The sequence below is a fragment of the Microtus oregoni genome, unplaced genomic scaffold (genome assembly GCF_018167655.1).
Source record: "Microtus oregoni isolate MIOR12 unplaced genomic scaffold, Mior012 000012F_ref0000307, whole genome shotgun sequence".
NCBI lineage: Eukaryota > Metazoa > Chordata > Mammalia > Rodentia > Cricetidae > Microtus > Microtus oregoni.
In genome coordinates this window covers 17,272,136-17,290,310 of record NW_024543071.1, presented here as the reverse complement: position 1 = coordinate 17,290,310, position 18,175 = coordinate 17,272,136, and the positions used below count along the sequence as shown (strand labels likewise).

The window sequence follows — 18,175 nt, the reverse complement described above, 5'->3', positions numbered from 1 at the left end:
TTTTCTGGTATAGTGTTTAAATACTTTCCATTTATATTTGGAAAATTTTCTTCTTTAGTTTTAAGAATTCTTTTTATATCACTATACAAGTCCTTTATTAAATACATGTTTTACAAATATCACCCCTGCAGTGTGTAGCTTATCTTTTATTTTCCTAATAAAAATCCTCAAAGAGTAGGTCTTATTTTAATAAAGACTGTGGTGGTTAGAATAGGAACGGCCCCCATAGACTCATGTGTTTGATGCTTGGCCCATAGGGAGTGGCATTATTAGGAGGTGTGGCCTTGTTGGAGGAACTGTGTCACCATGGATGCCGACTTTAAAGTCTCAGATCAAGATGTAGAATTCTCAGCTCCTTCTCCAGCACCATATCTGCCTGTGATGACGAATTAGGTTGGTATGGTAAATCACCGCACCAGCTCAAGAATAACAGTTATCGCCGGATGGTGGTGGCGCACGCCTTTAATCCCAGCACTCGGGAGGCAGAGGCAGGCGGATCTCTGTGAGTTCGAGACCAGCCTGGTCTACAAGAGCTAGTTCCAGGACAGGCTCCAAAACCACAGAGAAACCCTGTCTCAAAAAAAAAAAAAAAAAGAATAACAGTTTTTTTTTTAATAGTTGAAAAGGGGAAACTCACGCTACAAGAGTGGAAAGTCAGAAATCCAATTGGTCCGGCAGGCACCGTGCAGAGAGAGAGCGCACCTGTGTCCTGCAAGTTTTGCTATCTGGGCTACAGGCAGCCACACCTTAACTAGATGTGATTGGTTGAGAATTTTCCTATCATCTCCCTCTTTTGTCTAAACAAGATCGATCCAAACCCAGTATAACTATATACAATAGGAACAGATGCCAAATGTAAAATTACAAACAATAAACAATATTAAGCAAGGAATGCATAACGAAAGTTTTACTAAACATTTTGTTTTAAGGAGTCTAACTATTGTATTGAAATTAAGCTTGGCTAAATCATGAGGAAGGTAACTATAATTATCTAATCTTCAGCTCCATCAAAGATCTGAGAAGGGAAACAATATTACTTGAGTAAACAGGAAGTGCAATTGAGAAACTTTCAAAGTGTGCACCATGACAGAGACAACTGACTACCTGGGCAATCACCCAAAGTCTCATTTGCAATGTTGAGGCAACCAAGTTTGGCTAAAGCCTAGCATAACTGACAAACCATTTTCAATGGCAAGAAACTTTTTAAAACTATCTTACCCTGTCTTGGCAGAATATGACAGTCCTGTTTTATCCATTCACGGATACTCGGTATCTCTGTCAGTGGTTGAGGTATGGGCATTTCTTTGCCCAAAGGCCAGTTCTGCCGAGAAGAAAGGCTCCAGGTGCTTTGGTGCTTAACATTCTCTCGGGAATAGATCGGTGTTGCCAGGAGCAATTGTGTTTCATTACCATGGAACTTAAGGTTAGATTAAAGGCCGTTTTTTACAGCTCTTTGAAGAGGTTAAAGATTATACTATCTATACTGAATATAATCTCTACGTATCTAAAGAACCTGATTAGCCTAATTATAAATATGACAAACATAGATGACTATTGATCTATAATTTTTAATACCTATCTAACTTAAAGACTAAGACAATTAACAACTGTGCAATAAATGAGGACAATGACCTTTAAATGTATCTTGATCAGAGGTAGTAATGTGCAGTGCAATATGGTAAATATATTATCAATACATAAACAATGGTTTAAACAGAGGTAGAAGCATACATGCATATGATATTCAATATAATTTAACTTTGTATCAATATACAAGAATCAATACTAATATAACTGTCTAAAAACAATAACACACAAATACTCCCATCAGGGGTCTGGCGCTTGTGGTGGCTGCCAGGAGTGGGGCACTGGGCGGGGGGAGCAGAGCCAAGGGAAGCCGAGGGAGCACGGGGACCCCAGAGTGCAAGAGTGGTGGGCAGAGGGGATGTTCTATGTCCGTGGCCGCGGTGCACGCAAACGGTGCTGGGCACATGGAACTGTAGTGGCTCCACGTTTGGGCACCAAGTGTTGACAAATTAGGTTGGTACGGCAAATAACCAGACTAGCTCAAGAATAACAGTTATGTTTTTAATAGTTAAAAGGGGGGCCAGGCAGTGGTGGCGCACGCCTTTAATCCCAGCACTCTGGAGGCAGAGGCAGGAGGATCTCTGTGAGTTCGAGGCCAGCCTGGTCTACAAGAGCTAGTTCCAGGACAGGAACCAAAAGCCACAGAGAAACCCTGTCTCGAAAAGTCAAAAAAAAAAAAAGTTAAAAGGGGGAAACTCACGCTACAAGAATGGGAGGTCCGAAATCTAATGGTCCTGCGGGCACTGTGCAGAGAGAGAGCACGCACCTGTGTCCTGCCAGCTATCTGGGCTACAAGTAGCCACACCCTAACTAGATGTGATTGGTTGATAGTTTTCCTGCCATGATGATAATGAACCAAACCTCTGAAACTGTGAATCAGCCCCAATGAAATATTTTTCCCTTATAAGAGTTGCTGTGAGGGGGCTGGAAAGAAGGCTCAGAGGTTAAGAGCATTGCCTGCTCTTCCAAAGGTCCTGAGTTCAATTCCCGGCAACCACATGGTGGCTCACAACCATCTGTAATGAGGTCTGGTGCCCTCTTCTGGCCTACAGACATATACACAGACAGAATATTGTATGCATAAGTAAATAAATGTTTTAAAAAAAGAAAAGAGTTGCTGTGGTCATGGTGACTCTCCACAGCAATAGAAACCTAACTAAGACAAAGACCACATCTTGAAGTCTCTATTGTCGAGCTTGCTTTTATTTTCAAGTGTTAAGGAGTTCTCCAGGCCTAAGGCCTGGAAATAGGTCTTTCTATGCCCTACTAGCCAGCTCCCAAATAATGACACAGAGACTTCTTATTAATTATGAAAGGTAGGCCTATAGCTTAGGCTTGTTCCTAACTAGCTTTTATAATTTAACCCATTTACATTAATTTACATATGGCATTACTGCTCTTTCATCTTGCACCTTCTGTTTCCTCTCTATGTCTTGTGACTTCTCCCCTGTGCCTGGATTCCTCCTCTTCTTCCTTTCTCTCCCCAGAAATTTTGCGTATACCTCCTCTCTTGCTATTGGCCATTCAGCTTTTTATTACACCAATCACAGCAATACACCTTCACACAGTGTTCAAATATCCCACAACATTACTAAGGTGTTGCAGGGGAGAGACCACTTGTTCTTCCAGGCCACCCGGCTAGCTTAGCCCTGAAATAACCACACAGAAAATTGTATTAATTAAATCACTATTTGGCCCATTAGTTCTATTTCTATTAATCTGTATATCACCATGTGGCAGTGGCTTGCCGGGAAAGGTTCTAACTGGCATCAATCTCAGGCAGAGGATCCATGGCTTCTCTCTGACTCTGCTTTCTTCCTCCCATCATTCAGTTCTGTTTTCCCCGCCTATCTAAGTTCTGCCCTATCAACAGGACAAGGTAGTTTCTTTATTCATTAACCAATGAAAGCAACACATGAACAGAAGAACCTCCTATACCACTAAGGTATTCTCATTTCTTTTTCTTTTACAAGTATTAGAGTTTTAGCCATTGTATCTAAGATTATGATTTATTTCAAATTAGTTTTTATAAATATGGTCTATATGGTGCCTATTCTTGGTTGTCAACTTGACTACATCTGGAATTATTAAAACCCAAGTGGCTGCATATACCTATAAGAGATTGTTTCTATTAAGTCATTTGAAGTGGGAAGAGCCACCTTTAACCCAGATCTTTTGAGGTGGGAAGTATTTGGTTGGAACCTCTAGCTCACTCCTGCACAGTCTGAGAAGCCCCCCCCCCCCCAATCCTGTCTTCTCAGAGAATCTCTAGCAATGAAAAGGTAACAAAACTCCCAGTTCCACATTCTTGGCAGCTATGGCAGCTCCTCCCCTTTTGACTACACTTGGCACACACCCAGCTTGTGACGGACATGCCATCACCCCTCGCCTACAGGCTATATAACCTCTCTGCTTTAGTTTAGGTTCGTGACTTCTCCTGCCTAGATCTCTGGGACTGAAACTCACCTCAGAGTTGCTTAGCTCAAATAAACCTGTTCTTTTACTTTTTCAATTTGGCTTGATCTAGCTTACTGCATTATTGGGGAAACCTATTATCGGGCTACAGAAAACCTATGAGAAAGATCCACCTTTAATCTCGTCTGCACCTTCTGCTGGCAGACTAGCTAAAGAACATGGAAAGCGGACACTCTCTCTTGTTGCATACTTGCTGGCAAGTTCATTCCTTAACTGGCATTATAGTCAACTTCTTCAGGATTCCAGCATATACTGTGACTTTGAACCCCATGGACTAAACAACTACTGGATTCTTGGACCATCCATTGATAGAAAGCCATTGTTGGACTAGCTGAACCACAGTCTGTAAGCCTGTCTAATAAATCCCTTTCATGTATGTAGATATGACTCAGTGGGATTTATATGTATCAGTTGTGTATCTATATGTATCAGTTCTATATCTATATGTATCGGTTCTGTATCTATATGTATCGGTTCTGTATATATATGTATCAGTTTTGTTCCTCTGAGGAACCTTGACTAGGTTCAGGTTCTGTGACTGATACAGGTCCTCTGAAGAACCTTGGCTAGGTTCAGGTGACTGATAAGGCCAGGGTTTTTAAATTTTATTTATTATTGTTGCCAGTTATCAGTGTTTGATTTGTTCTCAGTTTTGGGGACAAGGTCTTGCTATTTAATTGGGTTGACATCAAGTCTCCCATTCTCCTGTCTTAGTCCCACAAGGGCTAGGATTCCAGATGCACATCACCGTTGTGGGATATCTGTACACTGTGTGAAGATGTGTTGCTCTGGTTGGTGTAATAAGAAGCTGAATGGTCGATAGCTAGGCAAGAAGTATAGATGGGACTTCCAGACACAGAGAGAACTCTGGGAAGAAGAAAGGCAAGAGCCACCAGCCTTTCAGGAAACAGGAGATGCAAGATGGAAGAGATGCAATGCCATGTGGTAGGACATAGAGTAATACTAATTGGTTAAGTTATGAGAGCTAGTTAAGACGAGCGTAAGCTAAAGGCCTAGGTTTCATAATTAATAAAGTCTCTTTGTCATTATTTACAGGCTGGCGGTCCTGATGAGGCAATAGCACTACACATCACCATGTCCAGTTTCATCAGTATTTTTACTTAACAATATTTCTTTGAGATACTTATATATGTACATAATGAGCTTTCTGTTTCGTTTTCAAAGACACATTTTCACTTTGATGGAATTGTTATTCTAGCTGTAGGGAGACAGACAGTAAACCAGTAAGATTGGGGGTGTTGCTCAGTGGAATAATGTTTGCCAAGCATGAGAGCAGCCCTAGATTCAAACTTAAGTAACTGAAAAACAAAATAACTGCTGGATGAGTAAAATACTTTGCAGTAAAACAATGATATCGGTAATGTGGACAATTGGCTGTGAGTGGGAAGAGCTACCGTTTTAAATAAGGTGGCTAAGGAGGGTCCTACTAAGGACATATTTTAATACAGGCTGAGAGGCCAGCATGTGGGCAGTGCGAGGGATGAGCAAGTGCACAAAATCTTCAGGGAAAGGAAGGTGCCAAAGTGAGAGAGGTGTCTTGATAAACTTTTAAATGTAAGTGCAGATAAGCCTTTAAGGAGCAGTTAGAAGCCTGTTTGAAATATGGCTTTCTACGTGTCACTGGGCGACAGCAAATGAGGCAGAGAAATGATTTTAACCTTTTCTGATTTGGCCTGCTTACTGGAAACCTCAGAACTCAACCTTGTGAACTGCTAATCAGATAAGCATGGCAGGGCTTTGAAGAGAATCATGCTGAACACACGCCCGGGGCAGGTGGATTTATTAGAGGAAGTACTGCCCAAACCAGCTGTCAAAGAAAGTGTCATGAGAAACTCGGGATTAAAACACAGTTTTCTGTTTTATGACAGTAGTTATACACTCTAACTTTAGAGGATGGTTCAATGCCCCTTTGGATTGTAAAGGTAATGTAGCTTATAAACCCTATGAATTAGACACTCTTTAAGGTAGTGATGTGGGAGGTCCTTCTGCATATGTGTTGCTTTTATTGATTAATGAATAAGGCTATTTTGGCCTATGGCAGGGCAGAATAGAAGTAGGTGGGAATTCCCAGCAGAGATAGAGGAGGAAAGAAGGTGAAGTCAGAGAGATGCCATGTAGCTGCCAAAGGAGAAGAACATGCTGGAACCTTACCCAGTAAGCCACAGCCTCGCGGTGATACACAGATTAGTAGAAATGGGTTAATTTAAGATGAAAGAGTTACTTAATAAGAAGCCTGAGCTAATAGGCCAAACAGTGTTGTAATTAATATTGTTTCTGTGTAATTATTTGGGTTTGGACAGCCAGGAAATGAACAAGCAGTCTCCTACTATAAAAAGGTAAGATAATCAGATAATGTTTCTCTTCTAAAACACCTATTTAGTGGAGTACTTGAGTTTGAAATGTACATATTTAGACTTAGAACTCAAAGAACAAAATTTCAAGAAGTTAAAAAAAAGGTATTTCAAAACAACTGCTGAATTATTTCCATGTCTTCTTCAGGCACTGAACTGTTTTGTGATTAATACAAACTTTATGCAATGTGTATGTGTTTGCATGAATGTGTGTGTGCACGAGTGTGTGCCTGTGTTTGTATGAGTGTGTATGTGTGTGTGTGTGTGTTTAGGGTAAGGTCTCACCGAGTAGTCCAGACTGCCTCATTGCTCTTTCCCCTCCAGCTTCCTAGTGTAGTGCTGGGATTTAAGGACTGAGCCATCAAACCCTGTCCCACCTTTGCTTTTCAGAGACCAGGGTCTCACGTAGCTCAGGCTAGCCGCAAACATGCAATGTAACAGAGGGTGACTGTGATGGTTGGAATGAAAATGGCTCCTTAGGCCCATAGAGACTGGCACTATTGGGAGGTGTGGCCTTGCTGGAGGAGGTGTGGCCTTGCTGGAGGAGGTGAGTCATTGGGCACAGGCTTTGAGGTCTCAGAAGCTCAAGCCTGCCCTAGTGTGGCACACAGTCTCCTCCTGCTGCCTAAGACAATGACTTTGAACTTCCGATCCTCCGCCTCTCCCTCTGACTGTAGGGATTACAGACATGCATTGCTATGCTCAGGTTTTTTATTTTTATTTTATTTTTGTTTTAGTCTGATGCTGGGGGTCAAACACAGGGTTTCACAGTCTGTGCCAAGAAAACACTACTGGCTGACTTCCATTCCCAGCCCCCACACTTTTTCCTCAGCATCCCAGGTTAAGTATAACACTAAAGCCGTGTGTTGTTTAAAGGAGAAGAAAGTTGAGAGATGAGAGTTCAAGGCAAAAGGACAAGTCAAGATGGCAACCTGATAGACAGAGTAGCAGAAGGGAAAGACAAACGAGACAAAGATCACAGATGAGCAGCCCCTGCAGCAAGCAACCAGACCAAGCAGGGCCTCATCAATTCTTTTCCTCCCCTCTCCTCTTCCTCCTCCTTTGACAGGGTCTTTCTACTTAGTCCTTCCTCTCCTGGAACTCACTGTGCAGACCAGGCTGGCCTCAAACTAACAGACATCTGCCTGCCTCTGCCTCCCCAGTGGTAGGATTAAAGGTGTGGGCCACCACCTCCACTAGCTTCCTTTTATGTTTTTTTTTTTTCAAGACAGGGTTTCTCCGTGTAACAGTCCTGGCTGTCCTGGAACTCACTTTGTAGACCAGGCTGGCCTCAAACTCCTTTGCCTCCCAAGTGCTAGGATTAAAGGTGTGAGTCACTACTGCCTGACTTAAATAATTTGTTTTTAATTTTATGTGCATTCGTGTTTGCCTGCATGTATGTCTGTGTGAGGGTGTTGGATCCCTGGAACTGCAGTTACAGGCAGCTGTAAGCTGCCATGTGGGTGCTGGGAATTGAACCTTAGGTCCTCTGGAATGAGTAGTAGTGCTCTTAACCACTAAGCCATCTCTCCAGCCCCCAAACTAGCTTCTTTTTTATTTGTTCCTTTCCTCTTCAACTCAGGCCCATGCTGAACATGCTACTCTGACCCAGTCACCCAGCCTTCAGCCTCTCTCTGCTATTAATAACACCCTTAAGTCATAGATGTATGAACCTGTGTTCCTTTCATTATTAAGCCGTTTCATTCCCCCGGACAGCATCGATTTTCTGCCAAATGCAGTGACAGTCACTGTCACTCGTTACAGCCAGCTTTGAATGAAGCAGCCGCTATTGATCTCATCTTGGTCTTCGTCCCTGTCCCAGTGTTCAAGTATATCCTAAGACAGCTGTGTTTAATGTGTGAGAGGGTGGCCTGGCTTTGGGAATGTGTAAAAGCAGAGTCCTGCCCTCAAGGATATTCAGGCTAGTGGAGCAGACAGGAACGTGATTGTAATTCAAGGGGTACCTGGAACAGAGGTGTTTATAAACAGATATGTGGGTCAAGTAAGATTTTGGGAGGAAGACGATCCTTAAGCCAAAAAGGTAAAAGGTGCGCAGGGGCTGATTACGCAAAGCAGGTGGAAGAAGAGCTAGAATGAACAAAAACTATCCGGTCCAAACCCGCAAGGGTACGCGAGGAGCTTAACCAAGAGGCGAGGAGACGCCGCCGGTGTACCGTGGACAGGTTGAGAAAACCTTAGACTTCTGCCATCCCAGAGGGTTCTTCATGCAAATGAGACTCAGGGATGGTGTCAGCAAGAATAAAAGCACCAAACGACCGATGCTTTTGTGTGTATCACCATAATTTTCAGGGCAGTGACACAAATGTTCATGATCTTCACACAGTAGACCATCGATCGACGGTGAAGGAAGGACGGAAGCTCTTCGATGCAAACATCGGTCTTCAATTTTTCCCCACAATGTTTCTATCACGAGAGGTGACAACGAGCCTGGGACATCAATTTGTGGGCAAAAGGAACGGGATGGAGGAACTGCCATTGTGGGAAGAAACGTTGTGGGAAGGGGTGCACTGTTGTGGTGAAGACCCCGAGACTCACCCACAGGAAAGATCCAACAGTGGGAGCAGCGGCAGAGGAGGCCACCCGCAGGAAGCTGGCAACACAACAGTCGGTGGCCTCTTACCTATGCCGGCCACCTCTCACTCTCTAGGCGGAGCTTGGTCGCGGCGCCTTTGCGATTGGCAGCGGCTCTAAACCGGAGGCGGGCTTTCGGGGCCAGGCGCTCTTGAGGATTGGCCCGGCTGTGAACAGACTCTCAATTTGCGAACGCGGCGGGTTCGTCTGCAGCTCCGGCTGCGCGCAGGGCGGGCCTCTCTGGGTCCCCAGCAGTCATTGGCTCGGTGCGGTTTCCTTGGGGACGTGGCGCCGCTGGCGGCCAGGCCTCCTTCCGGCTGCTCTGGGAGCCACGGGTAACCGCTGAGGACCAGGCTGGGCTGTGAAGAGGGACAAGCGGGCCTCGGGATCCCGTGAGTGTCATCGCGGGAGAGCTGCGGGGAGAAGAGTGACGGGAAAAGGAAGCGGGGTCCCCCATTCTTACCACCTGGGGTGGCTGGCGTGGTCCGCGAGCACTGAGCCGGCCCGTAGAAAGCCTTGTGTCTGGGATGCGCTTAGGGTCCTCTTGGTATGGGGGTTGGGGAGAGATCCGACAGGGAGTGGTGGGTGGTCTCAGTACCGTGGGAGGGAAGTGTGTTGTCATTGCGGGGATCTAGATCTTTGGGCACTTCTGGACGTCGGTCTGAAAGCCAGCCAACCCTTTCCAGGCTTCAGCCTTAGGAGATGCCGGGGACAAGGAAGCCACCCTCTCAGGGCAAAAGGAAAAGGAGGTGACAGACGTCGAGACTACTGAAGGGAACCCATGGCTAGGTAAGGTTTCCACCCGTTATCTCTGGCAAAGGGCTCAGTGGAGGGTGGTAAGCGGGTTGAGTAGGTGGGTGGCGGGCGCCGGGAGGCTGTTACAAAGTGAGGTTTGTCCGAGGCTTCACCTGAACTTTGCATTCTGGTCAGGTGTATGCAAAGACAGCAATGTGGTATTCTTTTGAATGGCCGGTGCATTAATTTCCTGTCCATAGTCTGGGGTCATGGGAGTAACAATGGTTGCCTCTGAAAGATGGTGGGTCAGAGCCAGATTCAGTTTTTACTACGTATGTATCTGTTAAAGCTGAGGTTTTTTTTTTTAAGTCCGTCTGTGTGTATAATTTGTTAAAGCATTAAAAAATCAGTTAAATAACTTTTCTAACTGTCTAGCTTCTTGACAGCATTGTTAGCAGGCATGGAAACAGCAGGTCAGGTCTTTCTGAACTGAATAATAGAAATACTATGAGCTGTACAGGTGCTTTTCTCTCTAAAGAACAGCCTTCTCTTGGCATGCATTTTCGCCTTGAGGGCTTTCATCTAGTTTTAAAGTGTCACTAATGGAGAGATTTAAGGCTTAACAGATGTTTGTCTCATTCCAGAATCAGTTTTTCCTACCTCTGCCCAGCCTCCTGGTACTTCACCGTGCCCACAGTGAGCCCGTTTCTCCGTCAGCGGGTGGCACTCCTCGGACTCTTCTTTATATCCTGTCTCCTTTTACTTCTCTTAATCATGGACTTGGGACATCGGGGCACTTCGTCAGCTCGAGATAGGCAGTATGAGAGGTGAGTCAGCTTTACATCACTTTGACTAGCCTGCTGTTGACGTTATCAACTTCCTTCTGGGCTGGGGGCCGTACCAGGGTTCTGGACATGTGGTAAGCAGTCTCCCACCAAGTTATGACCTCACCCTCCTTTTTCATTTTGATTGTTGAGACAGGGTTCTCACTAACATCCCCAGGCCCGGAATGACCTGGAACTCACTCAGTAAGCTGATCTTGGAACTTGCAATCATGTGCAGCTCAGCCTCTTGACTGGTGGGATAGCAGTCTGTGTCACCAGACTTGGCTGTCTTTTTTCTTTTCTTCTTGATAAACTCTTTAATGCGTACCTTGGACTCCTGAGAGATATGACATTTTTATTATTAAAAATGCATGCTGTGTATTACATAGGAAGGCCTCAAGTCCATTTTTGGGCTGTGTTCAGTTTTAGTTCAAGAATGCTGATGCTGTATTTTAGCCGTGAAAGACGGCTTTCTGTTTTCTTGTCTGGGTGGATTGACGCTCAGTGACTACATACATATTTAGGATTGCTGTATGCTTCTGATGATTCTATGAACTGACTTCTCTGTCTCTGTTAAATGAGTCTCTATCCTTGATTTTATTCATTGCTCTGAAGTCTACTAGTGTGCTATTAATATAGCGAGTTCAGCTTTCTTCTGAATCATGTTAATGGGACAATTTTCTATATACTTTTAAGTTTGTCTTTAAAAATATTTATTATTGGCCTGGAGTGGTGGCCTTTAATACCAGAACTTGGGAAGCAGAAGCAGGTGGATCTCTTGAGTTTGAGGTCAGCTTGGTCTACAGAGCGAGTTGCAGGACAGCCAGGGCTACACAGAGAAACCCTGTCTCAGAAAAAAAAATATTGGTTTGTGTGTGTGTGTGTGTAATGTGTGAATTTATATGTACCTCATGCCTGAAGGGGCCAGAGGGTGTTTGATCCCCTGTAACTGGAGTTGTGCATGGTTGTGAGCCACCATATGGGTGCTGGGAATCAAACTCGGGTCCTCTAGAAGAACAGTCAGTGCTTTTAATGGCTGAGACTCCTCGATAGTCCCCATCTCTCTATTATGTTTAAGGTGGACTTTTTGTAGATAGTTTAGCCTTGTTTTTTATCCATTGTCTGTGTCTTCCTTTTAAGTGGGGTGATCAAGCCATTTACATTTTGTCTATTAATTATGTTTAGACCTGGTCTGTCTTATCATTTCTGTTTGTCCTATTTGTTTACCGTCCCCCCCCCCACTTTGATCTTTCTTTGGAATTGACTGCTTTTTTTATGATTCTATTTTATTTCTTTTGTTGGATCATTAGATATAATTTGATTTCTTTTCATGGTTGCTTTAGGATTTATAGCAACAGCTTTACCACATTGCTTGTACTTGGCCAGAGTTTAAGAGCAGGACACTTTTGGTCCCCCTTTCCCGTAGTCTTTAAGCTATTGTCATATATTTTATGTCTACAAATGGTGCCAGTTCCATAATGTACTGTTGTTGAACAGTCAGTCAACTATCTTTCCAAGGATTCCTAAAATTAAAGAAAGTGTTGTATGTTTACCCATTTTTCACCAGTGCTTCTAGCACCATATTTCTTGAGCCATCTCTCCAACCCTAAACTTAGACTTTAAAAAACAAATTTAGAAAAACTTTGACCAGCATTTCTTCATATATTTTTCTGTTTTCTCCTTCTCCTTTGAGGACTCTAGTTACATGTGTATTGAGCCCAGGATCCTTTCCCCAAACCAACTGATGATCTATGTTTTCTCTCTGTGTGTTTTATTTATTTATTTGGTTTTTCAAGACAGGGTTTCTCTGTGGTTTTGGAGCCTGTCCTGGAACTAGCTCTTGTAGACCAGGCTGGTCTCGAACTCACACAGATCCGCCTGCCTCTGCCTCCCGAGTGCTGGGGTTAAAGGCGTGCACCACCACCCCCCGGCTCTCTGTGTGTTTTATTCTGAGTATTTTATTTATTTTTGGATATGGCCTCACTATGTAGTCCTGGCTAGCCTTGAATTCTCTATGTAGACCAGGCTGCCTCAAAGCAGAGATCTGTCTGCTTCTGCTTCCCATGTGCTGGGATTAAAGGTGTGCACCACTGTACCTGATTCATTAATATTGTCCTCCACAGTGTTTCACCTACCGCTGATTTTATTCAGTGAATGCAGAATATCCTTTTCCTATAGAAAATGCTGCTAAGTTATTTGCTGTGCTCTCAGTGCCTTGACTGCACAAGGTGACCTGCAGGCTTTTAAGAAAAACTCTCATTGCTGTATTTTTTAGATTAATTTCTGCTGAGGCTACAGATTTAAATGATGTCATGTTGTATTCATTATTTTCTTTCTTTTCTTCTTTTTTATTATTTTTTTCAAGACAGGTTTTTCTGTGTAATGGCCTTGGCTGTCCTGGAACTTACTCTGTAGACTAGGCTGGCCTCAAGCTCACAGAGATCTGCCTGCCTCTGCTTCCTCAGTGCTGGGATTAAAGGCTGTGTGCCACCACCACACAGCTGTATTCATCATTTTCAACATGGTTTTCTTCTTTTTTTCAGACTTGCTTCTCAGATATGTGTCAGGAGACTTTGGCTCCAAGTAATAACTCAGACTGACTTAAATAATAGTAATTACAAAACAACAACAACAACAACAACCCTTACTGGCTCCTATAACTCGAGATCTAGAGACAGAGAGACCATGGGCACCATATTAGCCAGCAGGATGGAAATTGCTGTCTACGGGGTTAGCTTATTTAACGGTTGTAAAATAACAGCCAGTAGCACCCAGGGCCACAGGCATCCTCATTCAGGTCCTGTCGAGAGAGAAATAGGCTCTGCTTGGCCCTCTCATAAGGATGGAGGGGGATCTTGCCAGAATCCTCTACCAATATTTTCCTTGAAGCTTCTGTGGTCAGAATTGTGATAGATGCCTAGTCTTTGTTTTCATTGGTTCTGTCTCCAGAATTTTCATTTCATGTTTAATTTTGTCATTAATCAGCTAAAAATGTGTTGAGAGCCACCATGCTCAGGTATTGCTGGGACATAGACTGTTTGGTGCCTTTTCTCAAGCTGCTTGTATGGTCAGCCTTCCCTCTGTTAGAACTTCTGTTTATTTGTAGTTTGGAGTCTTCCTTTCCAGGACACAACATACTGTTTGGGGGGCTATAGTAGTCAGCAAGTGATCTTAAGAAACTTGTTAATTAAAATTGTAAGTTTAAAATCCAGATCCATAAATTGAATTTCTTTGCTGCCGATTTTTTTTTTTTTTTGATAGACCTCGGCACAGTTTCCCACTGGAAAGACAGCATGACCTGACTATGGAATAGCTAACACGGCTAGGGCAAAGTATTAAGAGTTGGTAGTGACATAAATCCTGGTATGTTAAGTTGTGAGATCAGGGCTGGGATAGGAGTGGAAGTGTGGAGGGAAGTATTTAGATTTCTTCCTAAGGGTAGAGAAAAGGCTTAGCAGGTTTTGAAGAGCTGTGTGTTAGAATTTGCTCTTTAGAAAGTTCAGGTGGGTGATGGTGGTGTGCACGCCTTTAATCCTCAGGAGGCAGAGGCAGGTGGATCCCTGCGTTTGAGGCCAGCCTGATATACAGAATTTCAGGACAGCCAGGGCTACACAGAGAAACCCTGTCTCAAAAACTAACAATAACAAAAGCTTACTTTGATGGCATTGTAGGGAACGAATTGGAAGGAAATAAGGAAGCAGAGAGACTTACTATAATACTTGAGCCAAGATGAGAGTAGCCTGAAGTTGGGCAGTAGTCGCACAGATCGAGAAGAAAGAGTGGTCTGTGGGAGGGAGAGTGACCACAGTAAGGTTTTTGTTTTTTTTTTTTTAATAAGTGCATTTGGTATTTTGCTTGCATGTATGTCTGTGTGAGGGTGTCAGATCTTGGAGTTAGACACTTGTGAGCTGCTATGTGGGTGCTGGGAATTGAACCCAGGCCCTTAGGAAGAACAGTCAGTGCTCTTAACTACTAAGCCATCTCTCAAGCCCCTGATGGCAATTCTTGTTAAGAGTACTATATGCTAAGTAACCAGATCCAATAACTAACTACTTGTTAGCTTAATTTAATTGAAAGAAGAGCTCTTTGGACTGTGGAGCACACAGATCTTTCGCTGTAAGGCCATTACCAAAGTCCTCACACCTTGAAATGCTTTGGCCAAGCAGCCGTGTACCCTAGAGCTTATTGTTATTTATGGCTGTGTACACGTTGCCACTAACAGCTCTCTGCTATAAATTCCATTGGTGGCAGCCTCCCCGACACCGTGCGTTCGTCGTATCATATTTGACACTGGGTACAAAGATGAATAAAACGTGGCTCCTGAACACAGAGTTCATAACCCCATTAGAGAGCGGACCTGAGGGAGTAATTGAAATAGTCATTTAAGATCAGGAGCTACCCACAGTTAAGAATCAGGAACAAAGTTAATCATAAATGAATCCAGAGAGACCCATGAGTAACTGACCAACTGTGCTATCACTAAGTTCACGTCCTAAAAGAGCGCGTACCTTACTGATAAGATAGGCTCTCATACGCAGCTTGCTTTGCTTTTTCTTCCTCCTCCTGCCCCCACTTCTCGTTGAATTGTTTTTGTTTTCATTCCTTGTCACCCTGTAGGCCAGATTAATTTGAAAGGATCCTCCAGGGAAGCCTTAAACGTTAATGTTAATGCTCTTCCAACTCAGACCCTAAAGCCCTGCTGTTACAGTCAGGAGCCACCAGTGCCTTGCCTTTCCATGGCTCCAGTTTGCCTCGCCAAACCAAAGATTACAGCAAATTAGAATGATGGCTTCTGGGAGTCCAGGTTGTCAATGCGTGCAGGTGCCCTAAATGCACTGGTAACTGGCATGCGACAGTGAGACAGAAACCAGGAGTTGTGTTGCATGCCTGTAATCCAAGCCTAGGAAGGTAAGGCAGACTAGGCCACCTAGTAAGATCCTGTCTCAAAAATACTGGGGGAAAAATACACTGAATAAATCAAAATTTCTACATTGTCTGTCATAGTAAACAGCTCTATGTGTTTTGTTAAAACTTTTCTTATACAGACTGATAATTTAGTCAATGATAATCTTGAGTAATTGCTTGTAGTCTTTTATCTTTAAATCACTTAGGAACCTGTGACAGACCTTAAGTGACAAGGTCTCTGAAGTGCAGAGGCTTCCAGTATGCAGGCTCGGTGAGAACCATGAGGCTGCTATAGTTCCTTAGGGCGGTACTGTAGCTTCAGGGTTAATTAGCCCTAATCATTTGCTTGCAGGTAATCAAGAGGAGGCTTCTTATTATTCTAGAATTCTGATTTTAATCCATAAAGTAGGAGTGAAAATGATTTTTTATCTTGTCATTCGAATTAGGAAAGCGTATAGCCATCTGGAGTAGTGCATGCCTGTGATCCCAGCCCTTGAGAGCTGGAGTAGTGCATGCCTGTAATCCCAGCCCTTGAGAGGTGGAGGGGCTGAGATCCTGTCTTGGAAAAACAAAACCAGCAACAAATAAAGAAATAAAGTGTCCAGACTACCTGAAACATTGATTGACTTAAGCAAATGTTAGCTGTAGGATATTTATTATTTGAAATAATGTTGATTTTTCTATCCATTAATTCTCTTCTCTGCCCCCGAAGTATAGTCTGAAGATGACAGGCAACATTGTCTCCATTAAAAGTTTTGCTTTTTCTTTGTTTCTTTTTCTCTCTCTTTTCCTTTCTTTCTTTTTTTTTTTCTCTGTAGCAGCCTCTGCTGCTTGAGTACCAGGGACCATTAGCTGTCAATAGGATGACAAATCCCGTAACTAGGAACCATGGGGAAAGCTTTGTCAACAGTTCTGAAAGACCTCAGGCAAGTCCTTGCACTTGTGACTTTCTTTATTACGTACAGCTATAATATACAGTTTTCCTGCTTGTTGTTCCTAAGTCACGAGCTGGAATTGACTCCGCGCTCTACATGCTCATGCCCCCTCAGAGGGTGCAGTGTTGCTGGGACAGACCACAGGTGTCCTCACAGGAATGTGCAGACCTTTGCTCAGGAGAACGTGTGCCAAGGAACACTGCAGTCACTCCGCACCCTCAGTAAAGCGGCACACGCTCATGGTGATCTTTTTGCATCTTTGTGTTTCAAAACATTTGGAAGTAATGTTTTCATAATGCTTCAGCTGTTTTCTGTTAGAGACCTTTAACTTGTATTTTATTCAGTTCTTAGTGACAGACCATTTCTCAGGTAATAGACTGAAAACATTAGAAGCTCCTTTGAGAGTTTTCTGTAGGCAGTTTCGAAACCAAGGAATTTTATTTTCTCCTCCTCCTCCTCCTCCTCCTCCTCCTCCTCTTCTTCTTCTTCTTCTTCTTGTTTTTGTTTTAATTTTTGTTTTGTTTTTCGAGACAAGGTCTCTCTGTGTAACAGCCCTGGCTGTCCTGGAACTCATTCTGTAGACCAGGCTGGCCTCGAACTTACAGAGATCCCCTTGCCTCTGCCTCCTGAGTGCTGGGATTAAAGGTGTGTGCCACCACAGTCTGGCTGTATTTTCATTTTTATTGTGACCATATTGTTTCTGGAGATCAAAAAGAGACATTACATTAAATTAAAATAAAAATTTATAACACTTTAGGTTATAAATTTGGAGCTATGTTTCCTTTTATGAGTTTGAAAGAACCCTTTTCTGGAGAAATGAATGCATCCCCTCCCATGCATTCATTTGCTTTATCTTAATGCCAGTTATTCCGTTTGAAAGCAGGATTTTAAGTTATAAATGTTCTTGTCTGGTTAATCTTGTTAGGAGGTGAGCAGTAACCTTCCAAACTGGTTTTCTGGGCATGGATTGCTGTCTTTCACGGATGGCTAGTGTAATGCCCTTGTGTTTGGTTTTGAGTTATGAGTACTGTCATGAAAGATGATAACATTCAACAAAGTGCTGGTAGGTCCATGCTGATGGAGGCCTCATTTATTGACTTTTGGCACATTGCTGAGTTCTGTTTGAGTTCTGAAAGTGGTTTAACTGATGTTGATCAAGCAAGCCAGGTAATAGTTTGGTCACTTCTAGTGGTAATGCTGTTAATATGTTCAGGATAATGGCAGTGAAAGCTCTCGTTTTTCATTTCTACTTGAGGGGATGTATTTGTGGCTAGCTTTCATTGACTCAGCAGCGACTGGAGGGCGATCATGTTAGAGAGAGAAGGGGGTAGGCAGAGGAGGAGGTGGAGGGAGATGGAGGATCTGCGCTGTATGAGCAAAGGGAAGCCAAGTGAGGTGCCTGGTGGAGACCTGGCTCTCTCTCGGGAAGGTGGCTGAAAAATTCCGGAGCTTTTAGACATTTTCCCTTAGGCTTTGAGATCTTTCTAGAAATTGTTCTATGTGGCATTAGCCAAGGAGAAGGGTCCAGCGGTGCACGCGATTCACCATGACAGCCAAGGCTAGGTCTGCAAATCATAAACGAAGATGCTCAAGAGACTGTGGGAAGCATAAGCAAGCTGGTGAGGTCATCCGAGGTTAGCAGTCCAGAAAGTGGTACTTCTGCTACCTCCCGGAGGGAAAGCCCTTCTTCAGTACCTGTCTGCACACAAGATAAGAAAGCTGGAGACTTCCTGCTGCTTGCAGTGACTGA

General features: G+C 43.6%; 1 protein-coding gene across 2 annotated transcripts in view; it reads left to right on the top strand.

Annotated features, from left to right (window-relative positions):
• Window positions 1-9,285: 9,285 nt before the first annotated feature.
• The window catches only part of Entpd7 (ectonucleoside triphosphate diphosphohydrolase 7), a 40,666-nt gene continuing 31,776 nt past the window's right edge, over window positions 9,286-18,175 (top strand). For both annotated transcript variants that reach the window (XM_041662042.1, XM_041662041.1), the window contains exons 1-3: window positions 9,286-9,418; window positions 9,713-9,815; window positions 10,406-10,588. In XM_041662042.1, coding sequence (XP_041517976.1) covers window positions 9,808-9,815; window positions 10,406-10,588 — 191 coding nt within the window. In that variant the 5' untranslated portion in view covers window positions 9,286-9,418; window positions 9,713-9,807. The remainder of the gene's footprint in view (window positions 9,419-9,712; window positions 9,816-10,405; window positions 10,589-18,175) is intronic.